General features: G+C 37.6%; 6 protein-coding genes across 8 annotated transcripts in view; 3 read left to right on the top strand and 3 right to left on the bottom strand.

The window, feature by feature from the left end:
* Window positions 158–4,107, bottom strand: LOC104704195. The gene is made up of 4 exons (XM_010420320.1): window positions 2,625–4,107; window positions 1,732–2,406; window positions 836–1,374; window positions 158–664 (listed from the first exon to the last, which is right to left on the bottom strand). Exons 1-4 carry the CDS (start codon window positions 4,105–4,107, stop codon window positions 158–160), a joined length of 3,204 nt encoding a protein of 1,067 aa, XP_010418622.1.
* Window positions 7,920–9,461, top strand: LOC104699919 (F-box/kelch-repeat protein SKIP20). The gene has a single exon (XM_010415314.2). The coding sequence runs from the start codon at window positions 8,106–8,108 to the stop codon at window positions 9,375–9,377; it is 1,272 nt and encodes a 423-aa protein (XP_010413616.1). The 5' UTR covers window positions 7,920–8,105; the 3' UTR covers window positions 9,378–9,461.
* On the bottom strand, window positions 9,429–12,799 carry LOC104699920 (cysteine protease ATG4b-like). 2 transcript variants are annotated; one of them, XM_010415317.2, is made up of 10 exons: window positions 12,601–12,798; window positions 11,925–11,989; window positions 11,459–11,833; window positions 11,302–11,387; window positions 11,177–11,227; window positions 10,680–11,059; window positions 10,313–10,451; window positions 10,010–10,065; window positions 9,847–9,917; window positions 9,429–9,761 (listed from the first exon to the last, which is right to left on the bottom strand). In XM_010415317.2, exons 3-10 carry the CDS (start codon window positions 11,664–11,666, stop codon window positions 9,577–9,579), a joined length of 1,176 nt encoding a protein of 391 aa, XP_010413619.1. In that variant the 5' UTR covers window positions 11,667–11,833; window positions 11,925–11,989; window positions 12,601–12,798; the 3' UTR covers window positions 9,429–9,576. The 2 variants fall into 2 exon arrangements, with proteins under 2 accessions (XP_010413619.1, XP_010413618.1); XM_010415316.2 differs by having other exon boundaries at window positions 11,459–11,989; window positions 12,601–12,799.
* On the top strand, window positions 13,254–15,063 carry LOC104704194 (putative histone-lysine N-methyltransferase ASHH4). Its single transcript, XM_019227380.1, has 9 exons — window positions 13,254–13,271; window positions 13,367–13,487; window positions 13,611–13,722; window positions 13,864–13,963; window positions 14,033–14,111; window positions 14,208–14,376; window positions 14,475–14,555; window positions 14,689–14,839; window positions 15,031–15,063. The coding sequence occupies exons 1-9, from the start codon at window positions 13,254–13,256 to the stop codon at window positions 15,061–15,063; spliced, it is 864 nt and encodes a 287-aa protein (XP_019082925.1).
* Window positions 16,677–20,740, top strand: part of LOC104699915 (methylenetetrahydrofolate reductase 1) — a 5,034-nt gene continuing 970 nt past the window's right edge. Inside the window, exons 1-10 of one of the 2 annotated variants that reach the window (XM_010415311.2) lie at window positions 16,679–17,254; window positions 17,365–17,447; window positions 17,531–17,704; window positions 17,946–18,119; window positions 18,204–18,304; window positions 18,407–18,518; window positions 18,751–18,831; window positions 18,928–19,105; window positions 19,274–19,608; window positions 19,700–19,928. In XM_010415311.2, coding sequence (XP_010413613.1) covers window positions 16,792–17,254; window positions 17,365–17,447; window positions 17,531–17,704; window positions 17,946–18,119; window positions 18,204–18,304; window positions 18,407–18,518; window positions 18,751–18,831; window positions 18,928–19,105; window positions 19,274–19,608; window positions 19,700–19,777 — 1,779 coding nt within the window. In that variant the 5' untranslated portion in view covers window positions 16,679–16,791 and the 3' untranslated portion in view covers window positions 19,778–19,928. Of the gene's footprint in view, window positions 17,255–17,364; window positions 17,448–17,530; window positions 17,705–17,945; window positions 18,120–18,203; window positions 18,305–18,406; window positions 18,519–18,750; window positions 18,832–18,927; window positions 19,106–19,273; window positions 19,609–19,699; window positions 19,929–20,740 lie in introns of those variants that run through there. The other variant, XM_019227379.1, reaches the window with a different exon arrangement.
* Window positions 19,819–20,472, bottom strand: LOC104699917 (aminoacyl tRNA synthase complex-interacting multifunctional protein 1-like). Its single transcript, XM_010415312.2, has 2 exons — window positions 20,231–20,472; window positions 19,819–20,126 (listed from the first exon to the last, which is right to left on the bottom strand). The coding sequence occupies exons 1-2, from the start codon at window positions 20,393–20,395 to the stop codon at window positions 19,977–19,979; spliced, it is 315 nt and encodes a 104-aa protein (XP_010413614.1). The 5' UTR covers window positions 20,396–20,472; the 3' UTR covers window positions 19,819–19,976.

The raw sequence follows: 20,740 nt of genomic DNA, 5'->3' as shown, positions 1-20,740 counted from the left end.
TTTTCCCATTAACTTTACTAATCCCCTCTTATTCAAGGTATGGGTATATTTTCTTATATGTTTATTGAAGTACCCATACCGTACCCGTATCTATAAATTTTTACTTCACCGTTTTCCGTCCCCGTTTCCGTACCCGATTCCTGTTCCCGTACCCGTTTCAGTGCAACCTAGCGGCGCTAGGATTATGCAGCGCCTGGATAATTTCCAAAGAAGATGCCCCAAATGTAACATTCTCCACATGCAAACTTGCCATACTCTCTAAAGCCCATTCCCAACTCTTTATTTTAGCCTCAAAGACAGAGTAAACCGAAGCAAAGGACCGTCTACTGTGAAGAATGCCATTGCCAACATGATCTCTCACCACCCAAGAAGCTCCCGACAAAGAAAATCTTTTGGACCAAGAAAAGCCAATATTGCATTTAACCTCACCAAGTAAAGGAGGAGTCCACCTTGCAGCTTGAACAATGTCAGATTGTTTAAGGTGGGAGTCTTGATTATGCACTACAAACCATTTTGAAGTATCATTCCATGCTTTTTGTACCAAGTCAGGCGGTGACATGCTGACACCTTCAAAAAGCAACTTATTTCGGGCTTTCCATAAATGCCACAATATCCAAGCAAAGGCTGAATTAAGATCCGCCAAGAATTCTCTATCTTGTTCAAGCTAAATAGATGATACATATTCTCAAATTCTGAGTTACCAAAACCCAAAAGTGGAGAAGGAATGTTAGAGAGGGCCCAAACTTGTCTTGAATAAGGACAAAGAAACAAGATATGATTAATCGATTCAGTCTCTGCACCACAAAAAAATGCACCCATCGAACACTCTTATTGCCCGTGTTCTCAATCTTTCATTAACTGCAAGAGCCCCATGAAGAGCTTTCCAAAGAAAGATCTGAATTTTAGGAGAGGTTGACACATCCCAACAAGCTTGTAGAACCGGGTTTCTAGTTGGACGAGCTTCAGCAGATGCAATGAGTTCTTTTTTCCTCAATCCAAACATCATAGAGTAACCCGAACTCACAGAATAAACTCCATTCCTAGTTTCACCCCAGCAAAACGAATCAGTATAACCTACCCTTGGTCGTATAGCCTTTATGATTTTAACCTCCGACTGGTGAAACAAGCTTCTTAAAAGAGTATCATTCCACATGCCAGAGTGATGAGCTAAAAGATCAGCTACTCGAAGATTAATGTTCATAAGAGACTGATTACCAACGGGTCGTTTAGCAGTGCCATCAAATAACCAGTTGTCTATCCAAACAAGAGTGTTTTTCCCATTCCCTATAACACGCTTCAGACCTTTAGTCAGGAGCTCTTTACCAAACAAGATACTTCTCCATCCAAATGAAGGACTCCGCCCCACTGTTGCATCTAGAAAATCACCAGTAGCAAAATATCTACTTTTCAAAAATCTTGAGAAGAGGCAATCTGAATCATGGAGAAGCCTCCAAGCTTGTTTAGCTAGCAACGCCTGATTAAAGATTTCCAAGTCTTTAAAACCAAAGCCCCCATCCTTTTTCGGTAGAGTCAACTTCTCATAGCTCAGCTAGTGGATTTTCTTTTGATCTTGAGTATTATTCCACCAAAAGTCCATCATTACAGAAATCAATTTCTTGATCGTATCCTTAGGCAACTTGTAACATGACATGGCATAGACAGGTAATGCCAAAGCAACAGATTTTAAAAGCGTTTCCTTACCCCCTTAAGATAAATTCTTAGCATACCAACCAATTAACCTAGACTGTAACCTATCCTTGATGAATCCCAAAAGCTGCTGTTTTGAACCACTTAAACATTCAGGAAGACCTAAGTATTTCCCAGTTCCACCTTCGAATCTAATCCCAGAATTTTCTTTTATCCACTGCCAATCCCTCTGATCTGATTTAATTCCAAAAGTAATCGCTGATTTTGTTTTATTAATCATTTGACCAGATATCCTTTCATATTTCTGTAAACAACTCATCATCTCAGCACATTGATCTCTATTAGCTTTACAAATAAAGAGGCTATCATCTGCAAATAGCAAATGATTGATTGCTGGACCAGAATGATGAAATTGAATACCAGAAATTTTACCTTCACTAGCAGCTTGATTGAAGAGATGAACCAAAGCTTCAGTACAGAGCACAAACAAGAAAAGGGAAAGAGGATCCCCCTGTCTGATTCCTCTTTCAGGTTGAAATGAACCATAAGATTCTCCATTAACTAACACTGAATAGTTCACCGATGTTACACAGCCCATAACCCAAGCGATCCAACGATCATGAAATCCTAGAGCAATAAGTATATCTTTCAAAAAACTCCATTCTACCCGATCATAAGCTTTTGATATATCAGTTTTAACCATCATAAACTCCTGAGAAACACTTGGAAGAGTGTGAAGACTATGAACAATTTCATGTGCTATTAAGATATTATCAGAAATCAGTCTTTCTGAGACAAAAGCAGCCTGAGTAGGAGAGATTATGGAAGATAAATGTTTTTTCAGTCTATGCACCAGAATTTTTGAGACAATCNACATTGATCTCTATTAGCTTTACAAATAAAGAGGCTATCATCTGCAAATAGCAAATGATTGATTGCTGGACCAGAATGATGAAATTGAATACCAGAAATTTTACCTTCACTAGCAGCTTGATTGAAGAGATGAACCAAAGCTTCAGTACAGAGCACAAACAAGAAAAGGGAAAGAGGATCCCCCTGTCTGATTCCTCTTTCAGGTTGAAATGAACCATAAGATTCTCCATTAACTAACACTGAATAGTTCACCGATGTTACACAGCCCATAACCCAAGCGATCCAACGATCATGAAATCCTAGAGCAATAAGTATATCTTTCAAAAAACTCCATTCTACCCGATCATAAGCTTTTGATATATCAGTTTTAACCATCATAAACTCCTGAGAAACACTTGGAAGAGTGTGAAGACTATGAACAATTTCATGTGCTATTAAGATATTATCAGAAATCAGTCTTTCTGAGACAAAAGCAGCCTGAGTAGGAGAGATTATGGAAGATAAATGTTTTTTCAGTCTATTCACCAGAATTTTTGAGACAATCTTATAAATCACTAAGCACAAACTGATTGGCCTGAGATCCGACATTCTTTTTGGAGCTTGAATTTTGGGGATCAAACACAACAGCGTATGATTCCATTCCACCGGAAGATTCCCCGTGGCAAAAAAGGAGAGCACCTCTTTATTGACCTGATCATGAATTACTGGCCAAAACTTTTTGAAAAAGAAACCAGTGAGCCCATCAGAACCCGGAGCACTCTCACTACTAATTGAGAAGGCAGCTTGTCGTATCTCAGAGACTGTAATTTCCTTAGAGAGGTCTTGATTCATACTGATTGAAACTCTCGGCTGAAAGTTATACAGTAAAGCACTAATCTGCGAAGGTGCAGATGATGTGAAAAGCTTAGAGAAATAATTAACAGCCACTTCACCTTTCTGTTGTTCACCAAATTGCTCTACACCAGTGTCATCTATAATGAAAGGTAAAGAATTTTTCATTCTAGTAGCTTTCACTGATGCTTGGAAAAATTTGGTATTCCTATCCCCATCAAGAAGCCATTTCTCTGTACTTTTTTGTCTCCAGTAAATTTCTTCTTCCCGAAATGCTATAGCAAGGTCTCTTTTAATCGCATTTATCCTTCTGAAGTTAGGCTTCAAGGCTTCATAGTGACTTGCCAACTCTTTTCTTAATCTTTTAATCCTGATCTCTGAATTAGTCCTTGCTTGTTTCTTCCAAATGCCAATAGCCTTTTTGCAATTTTCATTTCTCGCCAGAACAGAGCAATCAGAACTTAATGTGCTCATTTCATTCCACACTTTCTGGATTACTTCCAATAAAGAAGGATCCTCAGCCCATCTCTTGTCAAACCAGAATTGATTCCTGAACAATTCTTTGTCACTTGTAAATTTAACCAAAACAGGCTTATGGTCTGATCCTAATTTCTCCAAAAACCACTGATGACTATTGGGAAATAAAGAAAACCAGGCTGGATTCCCAAAGCGTCGATCAAGTCTACATTGGATCCACTGTTTATTCCGAACACCACCCCAAGTAAAACCATTTCCAGAGCTACCAAGTTCACACATGTCACAATTAGCAAGAAAAGTTTGAAAAGGGTGAAAGGAACTTAGGTCTCGCAATGGTCCCCCCAACTTATCTCCATTTGATAGTAAGGCATTAAAATCACCAAGCATACACCAGGCTTCTTTTCTTAGCAAACCAAACTCTTGAGATTTTATCCCAAACTAAGTAACGAAGACTAGTAATCGGATTCCCATAAACACAAGAAACATACCACATCTTTGAACCGCTAGAAACTTTCATATCTATAAAGTTTTTGTCTACTCCCAGAAACTCAATATCAACACTATCTTTCCAAAAAAGAGCTAATACACCACTACAACCTTCTGGTTCAACAGTTCTAAGATTATTATAGCCTATCCAACCTTGAACCTTTTCCACAAAGCCAAAAGAGTTTTTTTTGTCTCCATGAGGAATAAGATATCAGGGAAATGAGTTTTTCTCATTTCCTTGAGAAGACGAATTGTCCAAGGATTCCCCAGCCCTTGAACATTCCAGCATAATATATCTATTGGTCTTGCGGCAGTTCTCCTGGAACCACCGAATCATTGTCTCTCTGGAGACCTTTGGCCAACCCCTTTCCTTTTTCCTTTATATCACTCTTTCCAGAATTATCAAGTTTATTATCCAAATTTGACTCCATAGTATTGAGATTTTTACCTTTTCTGCCTTTGGAATTTTTTAACCAAGGCCTAGGCCTTTTCGACGAAGATATCACCGGCGGAGAACTCTTTGAGGAACTTGCTTCAAGGCTATCCGCACAAAAGGTTGGCGGAGAGCAGTAAAAAGAGGAATCTTGATCTAAGAATTGTATGGGAACCTCTAAAACCGCGCTCTGCTTTATCCAATTGCTTCTCCATAAAGATGAACAGAATCAAGGGGAAAGCTAGGAACTTACCGAAACAGAAACTGAAGGATTTCAAAAGAGGAAAACCCAGATTTTATAATTGTCTGAAGCCGGACAGAAAACATTGATATCTCCGGATAGTGCTCTGCTCAGTAAACTAAACCTGAGAGAGAAGTCCTTAAGCCCACAAGAAATTGGGACGGCGGCGTTATTAACGGCAACAAAGAAACGGCCAAATCACCAGCTAAGAGAGATAACAGAGCAAACCTTCCAGCGAAGTCTTTTAAGTTGTAGGTTTTTAACTCAAATACTCCAAAAATTTGCTAATGTTTTATATCCTCTTTTCAAGGTTTTTAACCTTTCGGCTTCTTTTTTTCTAATTATTTTTTTCTTTTATTATTATTTTGTGTGTGTGTGTGTGCATGTGTGTTTGCCTAGCTTCGATTAAAAAAAAAACTCTTTTTAAATTCTCGACGTAATTAGTTGATCAGCTAGTGATTTGATTAATAATGGTTTAGTGCCCTTTTCTGTTGGAGCAGTAGCCCCTCTAGCTTGGAACCCTTGGTTGAAATACGAATATTCCCTACAGATACAACGAACACCACGCTAACTATTGAAATACAATGAACATTTCCATCAATTATTTGAAGTCTGGCTTTTAAAGCTTTTTTTTTTTTTGACCAGGAACTAACTAATTGTGTTTGGACTTACATTCCAATACATTCATTTATATGCAGTTTACCTTTTAGCAAAAATAAAAATGATCACCAATTTAAATAAATTTTGTTCCAGTAATGCTAAAAATTGTTTAAATTGGAAAAGCCAAAAAGGCATGAGAGATTTCAAGCGTAGGGAGTAGTACGCACTCGTTTGTTTTCCAGCCTTAAAGGCGAAAATTACGAAAAGATATATCGATGGTCTTCTAGAAGGCACACAGCTCATTTCTCGTATTTTTCTTTATTTTATGCATACGATCATTTTTTTTTTCGGCTACAATTAATTATTTTCCCGAATGGTTACAATGTCAATAATCTCGTCATTCTCATGCTTGACGACGAATTATAAATAGAATTTATCAACGAACACTAAAACAACATTTTGTGAGGCGTTTTCAATCCTTTCTTTCATCAAAATTTGTCTTGGAGAAATGAATCAAGATTCTTTAACGAGCTAGTTTTAATATTTTAAATCTCATATTCTTATATTTAATTTGGGTTATGTTCTTTCAAAGTTCATAATTTCATACTATTATAATGCCATTGATTATAGACCAGTATTAATACCGTCCTAGTAAAATGTTTGTTCAAAATGAAACTGTTAGTTAATTTAGAAGTGAAAGTTTTATCTGAAAACAAGAAGCGAATGTTTATTACTTTGAATGCTCATTTGATTGAAACTCGAATCTTAAAGTATTCTTTTTTTATTTACCGTCAACTTTGTTATCTATACTAGTACATAACAAGGGTTACATATGTACATCTCACATCAAAAAGAATGTTATAAGAATGAAGGGTAATAAAGCAAGCATAATTTTCAAAAGACTAAAACAGATCCCATAAAACGAGAATGTATGTAACCAATTCCGATACAAAGTTATACTAGAAAGCTTCATGAACAGGTTTAAAACAGGGAATTATAGAAACAGTTCCAAATAGATACGTTTGTTAAGAAAACACGTTTGTAATAATAATAGTAAGAGACGTATCTTGATGGAATTTAGGACACGAGAGAAATAAAGGGAAAAAAAAGGTCGGCAGATGGGTAGGAGTTATAGTGTGATTTGCAGAAATGGAGCATATATAGACACCCTTTAATGTCACTCACACACACTCCCTTACGATTCCTATAAATGTTCCTAGCTCATTGATTGCATTTTTGGATAATACTATTCATTGTCACTTCATTCCGCCATCGATTTTTTCGGGTTACAATAATAGAGCAATTTCTTTGGTTCTTGTCATCAAATTATGTCTAGCTCAGAAACAAAAAAAATATATTATATTTTTGATGAACAGTGGTACTACTCGACGAATATTTATATATAAGTGAACTAATAGTAATTGTTAGTTACATGCATGAATCTATGGTATAAATTAGGACTAAACTAGTTAAACTTAACTGAAGTGGTACTTGTTATAAAAAGTTAAAACCTACCTCGAGGATATCTAAACGTATATCTAAAGGTCTTACAAATGAGAATTACGTCACTGTCAAACTTTCAGAAAAAAAATCGTTAATTCGTTTAAGGGTAACTGATATTTTAATATTTTGGATACATACATACATACATTATTGAAGATGGTTAGATGATATTTATTATTTTTGGAAGAGGACGACGGTGCTATGGTCCATGTGTCACCGTATTGTTGATCTTGCGGATAAGAAAGAAGATAAGTCATCGTATCCACATGGACTTCTTTCTTCTAGAACCCCAATTATTTATCCCTCTAAATAATAATAACATTATTTTTGATACTTGTCGTACGATTTTTTTAGTGAATCAAATACCTCACGCCATTTTTTTCTTCACATATAACTCTAAAAAAAAAAACGAAATAAATAATTTTTGGATGAAAATCGCGTGGTCCTCCTTACTCATTTATTTGGAAGAAAAAATGAATTATTATTAATTTATTATATCATTGAAGGATTTGTAATTTCACACAATAACAAAACATAAAATTGCAAATATTCGTCAACTTATTAAAGGCTTTTACATTTTATCGTATTTTTGGATTAACTATATTTTTTTTGTTGTGTGATGCATATTCACTGAACAAGTTTTAAACTATTTGTAGATCTGTCTATTGTTTTAAATTTAGTGTTGTATTTTTTGTTGTTGTTTGCTTTCGGAAAATATCAAGAATAAAAGAAATGATGATAACTATTTTTTTTTTTTTTTTTATAGAAAAAAATAAAGAAAGATGATAATTATCATCTAGGGACCGTCTTTGTTCAGTGTCCTATATCTCCCTTTGTTATAAAAACCCTCTGCCCAAACACTTAGCTTTTACCCCAATCACATCTTCTTTGAGTGTCTTTTACAGTTTCCGATAATATCAAAATCATAGTCGAATCTTGTTGTTTCAAGAAGCTTCTTTTTTTTTTTTAAGTCTCTTGTAAGCTAAAGTTGTTGTTACTTAATTTAGTTTAATAATGGGAGTGTCAAAGAAGAAATCAGGTTGGATTAAAGGAGATTTAATCCCAGGATTACCTGAGGAATTAGCTATGGAGTGTTTGGTTAGGGTTCCTTTTGAGTTTCATTCTTCCATGAAACACGTTTGCCGTTCATGGAAATGTGTTATCTCCCGTCCTTCTTTCAACAAGGAACGGATCAGTTTCGGGAAAGCCGAGTCTCTTCTCTGCCTTGTTCAACCTCTGACTCCGGTGATGACTGATGATGACGGTGGTGAGAAGAAGAAAGAGGAAGAAGAAGGAAGCGAGTCTCAGATGATGATGATCCAGCAGCAGCAGCAACAACCGCGTCTGACTGGGACGCCACTTTACGGTTTAAGCGTTTATAACGCGACGCTTGACACGTGGCACCGCGTCGCGATTCCTGAGCGGATTCCTCTGTTCTGCGAGTGCGTTGCGGTTCAGGACGCTGGGAAAGTGCTTTTGATCGGCGGTTGGGATCCGGAGACGTTGCAGCCTGTGAGAGATGTCTTCGTTTTGGATTTCTTCGCCGGAGAAGGAAGCGGAAGGAGGTGGAGAAGAGGGAAACCGATGTCGGCGGCGAGATCGTTCTTCGCTTGCGCTTCTGCTGGCTCGAGGAAGGTTTACGTCGCCGGAGGTCATGATGATCAGAAGAACGCTCTCCGATCGGCTGAAGTGTACGATGTTGAGAAAGACGAGTGGACGACGCTTCCTCCGATGACCGAAGGAAGAGACGAGTGCCACGGATTCTCGATGGCTACGGATCTTGGATTTTGCGTGTTGAGCGGTTACGGAACGGAGACGCAAGGCCAATTCCGATCCGACGGCGAGATTTACGATCCGGTTTCGAATTCCTGGTCTGTAATCGAAAATGTCTGGCCGTTTCCTGATTTAAGCCCGAGAGGTCGCACCGCCACCGCCACCGCCACCGCCGCTGCTGCTGAATCCGCCGGGGATTTTAGAGGTTGTAGGTTATGGTGTTTTATTGACAGTGAGAGACAGAGTCAGCCTCGTTGGGAAATCGAGGATGATTCGATGAAATGGAAGGTTGTTATGGAGACGATTAGGCTCCCGGTGACGACGATGACGTCGGTTTTCGCAGGAAGCTTGAGTGGCCAAGCGGTGGCAATGATTGGCGGTGGCGGTGAAGAAAGTGGGACGATGATGGTGAAGGCGACGACGGCGGAGAAGAATGGCGGGAAGTGGATCCACGTCAACACTCCCTCTGGTTTTTCGAGTCTTCCTTTTTCGTATTCTTCAATCTATGTCTAAAAATACTTTTGACTTACGTAAGTCAACGTTAATACTTAATAATTAGTTTAATACAGAAAACAAAGGGGTTTGGGTTTTTCATTATTTATACAACATCATCAAATCTTAGTATCGATGTAAAAAGAATGGTATTTTCGATAATTGAACAAAGTCACACAATGATGAAAAAGAATGGCTAAGTAAAAAAAAAAAAAAGTGTTCAAAGTAATTGCCAGTCATCTTCATGTTCCTCCTCACCAGAGAACTCTGTAGATGTCACTATGCTGCTGCTTTCTGCAATTCCGGAGTCATTCCTTCTGTGAGATTGAGTAACAGTGAAGAGAGGAGCGCCATTGGATTCTCCAGCTAGCTTTGTTGCTCGGATACAGAAATCATCAAAATCAGCTGTTACAAAGTTGGAAGATATATCAGTGTAAAGCAAAGCCAAGCGTAATCAGAATTGTGGCCATCCTTAGAAACTAGTAAATACCTTTGTCAGGGCAATAGAATCCGAGAGCTAGTGACGGGTCAAGTGACTCCAGCGGAACATAACGGGGTGTACTGTACCACAGTACCATATTTAGTAGGAATAAGAAGTATGAATCATGTAGAGACACAACACTAAATAAGGCAAAATAATCAATCAAACTCACTTGCAATGGTAAGACAATGTGTCAACATCTCTATCTTCTTTGTTGACTGTCACTACCTATCAACCATTACCGATAAGGCTCAATCAGTGACACTGAAATGTCATATGAAGCACATGGACTGAGTAATAACAGTCTCCAAACTAAATTAGACGATTAATGAATGAATGTGATGGGGACAATATAAGGAAAATATGGACCACCTTAAATGTTTGAAACCTCAAATCAAAACGTGCCAGATGTAAAACACTACAGTAATTCTTGTTTGTTTTTATTAAAGGATTTATAAGGAATGTTGAAGAAAACCTGTTGAACATCGTGCGGATCAAGGTAGAAGCCTTTGTCTTCTTGAACTCCAACTATGTAAGTTGATGCACCTGGTTTGCCGCCCAAAATGCCGAGGCTTTGAGGGAAAGTGAAAGTGGCTATCAAAGATGGAAGGTACCTGGCAACAAAATAATAGTCTTTTCAGAAAAGATTTAGCCAAATTTGATAGTACGTCACTCAAACTCTGCTGTCATCATATCCTCTCCATAGTGTATATGTAGATTAATGAGTGTATGTAATTACAAGCCATCAATTTTTCCTTAGACTAATCGAACAGCTTCTGAGGAAGACGAAAAGTTGAATATAGTACATATCGCCTAGCAATCAGTTTGATAAAATCACAAACCTGGGGTTCACTTTGTCAAGTCCGAGAACCAGTGGCACCAAGAGAAGAATTGGCGTCCACTCAGTTTCCCCTTCTGAGAATTCCACACAACTTTTGGTGACATCTTCAATACAGAGAATTGGAGCTCCACCTCTCTCTCCATCTTCACTGCCAGAAACGATATGAACAGCCATGGAAAACGACTTGTTTTTAACATCAGTTTCTTCTCTTTTCTTCCGAACTAATGATTCCCATGATCGACAAACAGCATATGGTCCTACCCATGACCCAGCAGCCAGGCCATAAGATTCTCCAGCTAGTATAAGATTGTGAATCGAGAATGCTGAAGCCTCAGAATCACCAAAAAGTTCTAATATCCCTAAGTATTCCTCTTCAGGCGGCTGCATTTTTAAACCAAACAAGCTAACTTAAACTGGACTCATGAGAAACCAGATCTATGCTCCTTATATTGTATAATCAGTAGTTAAGGCATAGAGTGGATATCACATTTAACTAACCTCAGATTCCTTTTTCCTCCAAGACCTTCCCAGCCTTTGGAATAGCAATGCCTGTTAAAGATCTGGAAATTTAGAACATACGTGTAAAGTTTTGAATTCTCAAGCTACAATAGTAATAAGCATACCTGTGCAAAGAGCATCTGGCTGCTTCGAAGCATGCAACCCCAGTTAACATCACTAGTATAAGCTGTGTCGCCAATAGGCTCAAAACCTGTAAACTAACTTAGTGAGTAATTTGTGAAAAGTTTTATGCTTGCTCGAGTTTGAAGTGAATATACAAACCTCTACGATATGTCATTAGTATTAAGGATGAAAAATCTTGTCCGAATGCGGTCAAGACATGACCAGAATCTCCTTCTTCTGAGGATTCACCGTCTGAGATTTTATAACAGACACCCAGGAGCCATATCTCACTTGTACTGCTCGAAATACCGGTCCTACTCGGCCCTAATACACGCTCTTGAAATCTCCTAATTGCCCCACTAGCCATAGAAGCTGTTTTAAAAATTACTGTCCAACTGTTATGTGTGGTACAATCTGGCTTATGCTCGGAAGTTGAAGCTTCCTTAGACTGTTGAGAAACAGGGGAGGAAGATGCAACCACATCCGGGCATAACGTCAAGTCTGAATTGTTATCACTAGATGCCGAATCTGAAACTAGAGATGCCCGGGATATATCACGCTTTTCACCTGTGTTTGATGAAGAACAATTCGAAGGAACAAATCTATCACATATAGCCTTCATTACCTAGACATTAACCACCACATGCAACATGTCTGTCTCTCAAAACCCACCAGAGAATCTACCTTTGTCTGCAATAAGAGATAAAAAAAAAAAAAGATCAAGTTAACATTGAACAGACTTAGCTCTAACAATTTCGTTCACAAAGTAAGCTAAAGCACAACAATCCCCTCAAGGTTACATCTTGTATTATCCCATAATTCAACAGGTTTATATCAACCTAGAACTTTGATCCCTAAGTTTGTTCTCACTTACTATTACACCCCATTTCAATATGCCCCAAATCTTTCTTAATTCGAATTTAGGAATCAAAGAGAATCTAATGAACACAACAGTTAAAGATAAAGGCGTCAAAGGTGCTCAAATCCGATAAGCAAAATCCCAAAATTGAACAAATCTACACACAAAAATTCATATAAGTTCGAGATGAAATCATGCAATAACTCAAGAACGCTGACGCAATTTTCCCCTGGCGGATCTACCGTAATCACAATTGATCAATCAGTCAACTATAAATTTGGCAACTCAATTCTCGCATACACAAAAAAGTAGAAGCAAAAGGATCAAAAGGAACAAGAATATGAGCTCGATTAACAACTAAACAAACGCACAGAGTTTCATAATCCGATCCGGAGAGAACGACAACTTTTCCAATTTCTAGCAGAGTATAAAGATGGATCACCTGATAAAATCGTTAACGCTGACTAGAAACGACGGAGATAAGACCTCCGGCGACGAAGACGAGAGCGAGAGTTCGAATTGAGGGAGACGAAGTTTGAATTGCAGAAGAACGATTTCGTGTTACTCTCAAGAAATAAAATTTCGTCCTCTCTCTCTCTCTCTCTCTCTCCTCTTTTCTTTTACGTAATTATCTTAAGCTTCGAATATGGATGATTACATTTATGATATAAATAAAAAAAAAAAAAAAAAAAAAAAGTAAAAGAGTGAATTACCATAATCTCTCGTTGTGATCATTTATGTACTGAAGAATTAATTACAGGTAATACAAAGTAATGGGTTTTATTTGATTGGGCCGGTCCAATAATCTAAAGCCCATTTATATCTAAAAACCGTTTATAGGAAATAAATCGCAATTACTGGTATACCCTTTTAAGCCGATTTATTTCTTTCTTTGAAGAAATTTCAAAATCCTCAAAAAAGGAAAACTGCAACTGCCGCTCTTTCTCCGTTACGTCTTCTTTTTACTATCTCTCTCTGCCACTGATTCATCATCATCATCATCATCATCATCTTCTTCTTATTCTTCTTCTTTAATTGATTTGGTTTCTAAAGAAGTTTCTGCATCAAAAGTTCGAATCATTCCGGTCTATTACCATGTCTTCCGCCAAGAAGGTACATTCGATCAGAGTCTTCATGAGTTCTTTTCAATGATCTTTACGGCTTTATGTTTTCGTATATGATCTTAGGTTTCTATGGTTTCTTATCAGGGTTACGATCGGGTTGAAATCAGGAGGTCTCTCAGAATGTTAAAAAAACAGGTCGGGGAATTGGAGAAATTGGAATCTCCGGATCGGTTGAGTAAGGACAAGCCTGTCTTCATCAAGCGCAGTATCCTTTTCATTGTTACAGAATAAAGATGCAAAGTCTTATCTTTTTTCTTACTTACTCTTCTACAATTCATTAGATATTCTTGTTTCTTTTGTTTTCACATGAGTGAGTCTTGTTTTAAAGATATATACTTGAAGAAGAAATTCAAAAAGAAAGTTAAAGATCATGGCATATTCTGTTCTTGCTCCTTGGATCCTGGTTCTTCTAATCTCTGTCGAAGTGATTGCAGTTGTGGGTATGTTCCAAATCTGACTCTATGTATTTAATATGAGTCTATGATTACAAATACTCTTTTGATGTAAAGATTCTTGTCTGCATTGATTTTGATTGTTGATGTTTGACTTTGTTTTACTTCTTTGTTATCCTTGATGTATAGGGCTCTACTCTCAAGCTGTTCATCTAGTTGCGAATGCAGAGGCGAGTGCACCAACAAGCCGTTTCAACAAAGACGTATCAAGAAGATGAAGTTAGTTCAGGTTTGTATATTGCTTATACAAAAAAATTTGCATTTTAGGGTTATTGGTTGAATAAGGTGTTTCTTGTAGACAGAGAAATGTGGAAATGGTATTGCAGCAGATGAAGATATCGAACCAGGAGATTTTATCATCGAATATGTTGGGGAAGGTGATGTTATATCATTGTTGCTTCTCTTTACTTGTATATTTCTCTGCTTACTGTGTCATCTATTTATCTTCTTGTAAATCCAATTGATCACTGTAGTTATCGACGAAAAGATTTGTCAAGAAAGGCTTTGGAAGTTGAAGAAGGTCGAGACAAATTTTTATTTGTGTCAGATAAACTGGAACATGGTTATTGATGCTACTCATAAGGGGAATAAATCAAGATATATCAATCACAGCTGTGATCCTAATGCAGAGATGCAGAAATGGTTTGTTTATTAATTAATATTGCTCATCATCTTCTGTTCAGTACGTACAGTTGGGAAAAAGTTATTTTGTATAATGGTCTCCCTTTGTTTTCCAATAGGATAATTGATGGAGAGACAAGAATCGGCATATTTGCTACCCGTTTCATAAACAAAGGCGAGGAGTTGACCTACGATTACCAGTAAGAACATTTTCTCTTGCATCCACCAACAATACCTTAGCTTGTGCATATTCTTGGATACTATTGTCTTTTATAAAGTACTTGATGACAAGTATTAAGTTGTGATACTAAGAAATACTAAGAAAGATAGCAGATTTGTGCAGTTTGGTGCAGATCAAGATTGCTACTGCGGTTCAGTTGATTGCAGAAAAAAACTGGGTGCAAAACCTAGTAAAGCTAAGAAGACAACTTTGGAAGAAGATGTGAAACCAGTGGCAAGTAAAGTGACTTTGAATACGCCCAAGGTAAAAATTGAAACTGAAGTCTATCTGGAAGAGAAGCTTGCATATATATATATATATATAGATGCTCTTGTTGAATCGTTTTGAGTTAATGTCTCATGATCATGGTTTTGTAACACTATTTCGAACTTATTCATCCTGTTATGTGGCATGTTAAACATTAACTTATTATATGATCATATACATCTGGTTAGGTGAAAAAGCGAGGTAGACGCGTTGCCGGTTAGTATTAATTATATGGCTCTATTTTCGATAAGCATCTCGATCGATTCAGAGGTATGAGACAAAAATTTGGATGCGTCAGGAAAATCTTGGATCAACAGAAGCCAAAGAATAATATGTTCCCGTAACTGCATTGGTGTGGTGATCTGTTTAGCACGTCCCACGAAGCAGAGGTATAAGCACAATAAGAAAGGGCCGCAAGGCTCAGAAAGCATTCATATTGCAATATAAACAAAAGGCAGATCAGTAGCATTTGTTTTGTTTGTTAATTAAGGTGTAGTTTTTGACAATAATAGTCGACATTTTCAGGCGTTTTGGCATCATTACACAATACGATGAGATTTCAAGAAAACACTTGGTATCCACTTGACTTGTTGTTCACCACCTTCTATCTCATTTTACGAAATCTAATAGACAAAAATATATACTTGCTCCAGGTCATGTATGAGGATGGTGTCACCGAGATTGTCAACATGTCCAGAGAAGTTTGGAAGATCGTAAATGTTTGATATTGCCCCAATTAAGTCTGATTTCATTCCCAACATTTGAATTACAACCTGGGTGTATCTGCTATTGTAACCAACCAAACTCTGTCGGTTGGCAAATAGATTTTGTATGTATCCAACTCGAATCAGTAGTTCAGTAGTACATATGTGGAATCTTTTAGACCAAAGAAAAAGAAATGTCTTTTGGACTTTAAACCGGGTTTTGGTTATTTAGTGACAAAACAAAAACTACTTCCCGGTCTGAGGACTATATAACCAATTACCGGTTTGTTCTCTCTATGATTGCCAGTCCAGATGATTAAGCACGTGATCCTCCTGGGCTAGCTTGTGTCCGTTGTTGCGGTTGTTGATAGCCACGGTCCGATGACCGACAGTGTGGATTGGCTTTGCCGGTGGTAGGTGATGTGGGGCCCGCTCACCTACCTAATTATTTTTTATTTAAGAAAAATATAAATATAGTTGGGAAAATAAGAAAATTATGAAAACATGTGGAGAGATTTCAAACTTTTATAACTTTATTATTATGATTTATCTTTTAGAAAATTGGAAAGGAAAATACTATGTTCGAACATTTTATATATATTGTAGCAACTTTGTAAGTGTATTGGTTAAATAAATACTATTTTTGATAAATGTAATTTTATTAGCTTTGTAGAAAGGCTCTAATACCATGTAATTTGGTTAATCTCATTGGTTGGAGTCATTTTTATTAATCAAGTATATATATGATACAATGTGATAAGATATGTACGAGAGTATATCCAATATATATGAATCTAATAATAAATATTGAAAATAATTGAATAACAAATTTCAATAATAATTGTAAGCCATATTGATTTAAATATTTAAATATTGTGTTTTTGTTGAACACTTACTGATTTAGTTATATTTAATTTTTAATAATTTTTATTAAAGATAATATTGTCTTTTTAACATTGAAGGAATTTAAGAAATTGTTTTGATTGAAAGGGGTATATGAGATTTTGGTCCTATTGATAAATTGAATTTATCTAAAAATGTACCGGATACCGGCACGGCACTTACCACCAAAGTTGTTGGATCTCTTCCTTTTGTAGAATGAGAGAGAGAGAGAGGTTAGTTAGTATAAAAGAGTGAGTAAACGAGACACTATAGCCTCTCCACCACTCTCCACCACTTCCTTACCACCTTACCTAATCTAATTCCGAATCTGGGATTTGGGATCTCCTCCTCGAGCTCAGAAAGATGAAGGTAGTTGATAAGATCAAATCTGTGACGGATCAAGGCCAAACAGCCTTCTCCTTCGAGTTTTTCCCACCGAAGACGGAGGATGGTGTCGAGAATCTCTTCGAACGTATGGATCGTTTGGTCTCTTACGGACCTACCTTCTGCGATATCACTTGGGGTGCCGGAGGATCCACCGCCGATCTCACTCTCGAGATCGCTTCGAGGATGCAGAATGTGATTTGCGTCGAGACTATGATGCATCTCACTTGTACCAACATGCCTGTCGAGAAGATTGACCACGCCCTTGAGACGATTAGATCTAATGGGATTCAGAATGTGCTTGCTCTCAGAGGAGACCCTCCTCATGGACAAGATAAATTCGTTCAGGTTGAAGGAGGTTTTGCTTGTGCTTTGGATCTGGTCAATCATATTCGAACCAAGTATGGTGATTACTTTGGAATCACTGTTGCTGGTTATCCTGGTATTGAATTTGCCCCATCCTTTTTGTTGGTTTTGTTAATGTATTTGTGTTTGTGTTTGTGTTTGTATGTTTGATCTCTGATTGAGGATTTGTGTTTTTGTTTAAATCAGAGGCTCATCCGGATGTTATTGAAGCTAATGGACTTGCTACTCCTGAATCTTACCAGAGTGATCTTGCTTACCTGAAGAAAAAGGTTCGGATTTTTGTTCTTCCCTTTGCATTTTGTGTACCCGTGTTTGATCTGATCTGATGGGTTGTGGGGTCGTATCTGAACAGGTTGATGCTGGAGCAGATTTGATTGTTACCCAGCTTTTCTATGATACTGATATCTTCCTCAAATTTGTTAATGACTGTCGGGAAATCGGGATCAACTGTCCCATTGTTCCTGGAATTATGCCCATTTCCAACTACAAGGGGTTCTTGCGTATGGCTGGTTTCTGCAAGACCAAGGTATGTTGTGATCTCTTACATCATTCATGAATCATAATATAAATTGCTTTGTAGAAAAATGTTGTCTTTGTGCTTAAACGCTTACGTTTCTGAGTTTTCTTGCATCTATCTGTTTGCTTATTGATCATATATGATTTGGCTGACATATATAGAACCCTTGGTGATGATGCCGTATTACCAATGTTTTCAGATATCATTCTTCTTCGACTAAATATTCTATTTTATGCTACTATTGTTATAGATACCTGCTGAGCTCACTGCTGCCTTAGAGCCTATTAAGGATAATGACGAAGCTGTTAAAGCTTATGGTATTCACTTTGCCACAGAAATGTGCAAAAAGATTTTGGCTCATGGAATCACTACCCTTCATCTCTACACATTGAACGTTGACAAATCAGCTATTGGGATATTAATGGTTGTTCCTCATTTCCTTCAATCTCTTTTTCGTTGTAGTTGTAATATCTAACACACAAACCTAACAATGTTGCTCAAATTGCAGAACCTTGGTCTGATTGATGAGTCAAAAATTTCTCGTTCTCTACCTTGGAGACGCCCTGCAAATGTTTTCCGTATTAGTGAAGATGTTCGCCCTATTTTCTGGTAACCTGCATTTTGTTTCTCTTGCTCTGAATTTTGTCTCGGATTTTTAAACTTCTCGTTGGGGAGAGAATAATATCATTTCTTTCTTCCTAATATTTGCAGGGCAAACCGTCCTAAGAGCTACATATCTAGAACAAAGGGCTGGAATGACTTCCCACATGGACGATGGGGTGATTCACGCAGTGCTTCATACAGTACACTTTCTGATTATCAGGTACCACATTTTCATCAGTTTTCTGATATTCTACTTTAGATTTTGCGAACTTGGATTCTAAAGGGCTAATTTTAGTTGCTCTTCTTGCTTTACTTGAGATTTTTTTTTGCATATTGTTATTTTACCCTACCATTATCACTTGTAAGGAGATAGATGCTTGGTTTGCTTGCTATCTTCTTCTGCGTTTTTCATTGCCAATGAGTAGTGCTGATCTTAATGCATGTGTTGATAGTTCATGCGCCCAAAAGCACGTGACAGGAAGCTTCAGCAAGAATGGGTTGTCCCATTGAAAAGCATTGACGATGTTCAAGAGGTAGCATTTCTTTACTAACAGTCATAAAAATTGTTTCATTCTCTTTTTCCTCATTCTTACTTATAATATTTTCTTGTAAAAACTGTCACAAATCAGAAATTCAAAGAGCTCTGCCTTGGAAACTTAAAAAGCAGTCCATGGTCTGAATTAGATGGACTCCAGCCAGAGACAAAGATCATAAACGAGCAACTCGGAAAAGTCAACTCCAACGGTTTCCTGACCATCAATAGCCAACCATCAGTTAATGCAGCCAAATCCGATTCCCCAGCTATTGGTAAGGAAACTCATATCTGCAATCACATATCATAAATATTATGTCTCAAAACAATATTTTTATTTGACTCAGGATTCATCTATCCTTTCTTGAAACCTATCAAACCTCTCTAGAGTTTCTCTTCTAAGCTTATAACAAAAATGTATAATTGCAACTGAAACTTGGCAGGATGGGGTGGTCCTGGTGGTTACGTCTACCAGAAAGCTTATCTAGAGTTCTTCTGTTCGAAGGAAAAGTTAGACACACTTGTGGAGAAATCCAAAGCTTTTCCTTCTATCACCTACATGGCCGTGAACAAAGCAGAGAATTGGGTATCAAACACCGGTGAGTATGATGTGAATGCAGTTACTTGGGGAGTGTTCCCAGCTAAGGAGGTTATTCAACCAACAATCGTGGATCCAGCCAGTTTCAAAGTCTGGAAAGACGAAGCGTTTGAGATTTGGTCAAGAAGCTGGGCTAACTTGTACCCAGAAGACGATCCTTCTAAAAAGTTGCTAGAGGAGGTAAAGAATCTTCCTTCTGTTTCCTTCTCTTCTTTTCTTAAACCTGATTGGTTTTAGCTGTACTGATAAGAAGGATCTAATCAATGTGCAGGTGAAGAACAACTACTATTTGGTAAGCTTAGTGGACAACGATTACATCAATGGTGATATCTTCTCTGTCTTTGCTTGATCTCCGAGAAAGCCGACCGCAAAGAGGAAAAGTTCTATTTCGGGATTTGTTTTGTACCTTTTAAAGTTATAACCTTATTTTGATGATTCAACAAAAAAAAAAACAACAGTTTGATTTGCAATGAAAAAAATTGCCTTGGCGGCTTGTTCTTTCTCTTCTTTGTCAAAAAAAAACATCTTAATATAGCTTAAAAATAAAATCAAGAAATGTTGGCATTTCTTAAAGATTTTGAAGTAACAAGACCAGAAGATGTTCGCATCATCAAATGCTCGTCCTTAAGCATCGAAACACCAGACGCATCAGTCTTCAAAAGCGGTTGCACCGATTCCCACATCTTCTTCTTTTGAACCTGCAACAACCAAAAAAGAACACATAATTTGAAAAATCCCATCACTAACAAGTAACAACAGACATTGATACTGAAATGATAAGTGGTTTGCAGGCAAGGGAGACCTTATTAGGAGGTGCAGGTTCAGGAAGCTGCTCGAGATCGTCTTCGTTACCAAACCACACTCTATCTCCAGGAACAGAGCCTTCAGGTGGAACAAGAAGCTCAACATTCTCATGAGCAGAGTCAGACGCAGCTAAAAGCATACCACATGACTTAACCCCTCTCATATTCCTCGGCTTCAAATTAGCCAGCACCACTACTGATGCACCCTACACATTCAGCTCATTGGGAAAGTTCCTCACACAAATCAAGATCATNAAAGTTAGACACACTTGTGGAGAAATCCAAAGCTTTTCCTTCTATCACCTACATGGCCGTGAACAAAGCAGAGAATTGGGTATCAAACACCGGTGAGTATGATGTGAATGCAGTTACTTGGGGAGTGTTCCCAGCTAAGGAGGTTATTCAACCAACAATCGTGGATCCAGCCAGTTTCAAAGTCTGGAAAGACGAAGCGTTTGAGATTTGGTCAAGAAGCTGGGCTAACTTGTACCCAGAAGACGATCCTTCTA

The sequence above is a fragment of the Camelina sativa genome, chromosome 7, assembly GCF_000633955.1.
Source record: "Camelina sativa cultivar DH55 chromosome 7, Cs, whole genome shotgun sequence".
NCBI classification, from domain to species: Eukaryota; Viridiplantae; Streptophyta; class Magnoliopsida; order Brassicales; family Brassicaceae; genus Camelina; species Camelina sativa.
Note: the sequence above shows the minus strand (reverse complement) of the source record. Positions and strands in the feature narration are given on the sequence as shown.

Excerpts from the sequence above, each read along its gene's own strand:
- LOC104704195 (XM_010420320.1), bottom strand. The coding sequence starts at position 4,107 with ATGTGTGAACTTGGTAGCTCTGGAAATGGTTTTACTTGGGGTGGTGTT. Across the intron at positions 2,407-2,624 it reads CAATCAAGCTGCTAGTGAAG|CACATGAAATTGTTCATAGT; the intron begins GTAAAATTTCTG and ends ATATCTTAATAG. Across the intron at positions 1,375-1,731 it reads GTTACAGTCTAGGTTAATTG|ATGCAACAGTGGGGCGGAGT; the intron begins GTTGGTATGCTA and ends GTGATTTTCTAG.
- LOC104699919 (XM_010415314.2), top strand. The coding sequence starts at position 8,106 with ATGGGAGTGTCAAAGAAGAAATCAGGTTGGATTAAAGGAGATTTAATC.
- LOC104699920 (XM_010415316.2), bottom strand. The coding sequence starts at position 11,921 with ATGAAGGCTATATGTGATAGATTTGTTCCTTCGAATTGTTCTTCATCA. Across the intron at positions 11,060-11,176 it reads GGAGGAAAAAGGAATCTGAG|CCGCCTGAAGAGGAATACTT; the intron begins GTTAGTTAAATG and ends TTAAAAATGCAG. Across the intron at positions 10,066-10,312 it reads ATCCGCACGATGTTCAACAG|GTAGTGACAGTCAACAAAGA; the intron begins GTTTTCTTCAAC and ends AATGGTTGATAG.
- LOC104704194 (XM_019227380.1), top strand. Across the intron at positions 13,723-13,863 it reads CGAAGTGATTGCAGTTGTGG|GGCTCTACTCTCAAGCTGTT; the intron begins GTATGTTCCAAA and ends CTTGATGTATAG. Across the intron at positions 14,556-14,688 it reads GAGTTGACCTACGATTACCA|ATTTGTGCAGTTTGGTGCAG; the intron begins GTAAGAACATTT and ends GAAAGATAGCAG.
- LOC104699917 (XM_010415312.2), bottom strand. The coding sequence starts at position 20,395 with ATGAGAGGGGTTAAGTCATGTGGTATGCTTTTAGCTGCGTCTGACTCT. Across the intron at positions 20,127-20,230 it reads AACCTGCACCTCCTAATAAG|GTTCAAAAGAAGAAGATGTG; the intron begins GTCTCCCTTGCC and ends TGGTTGTTGCAG.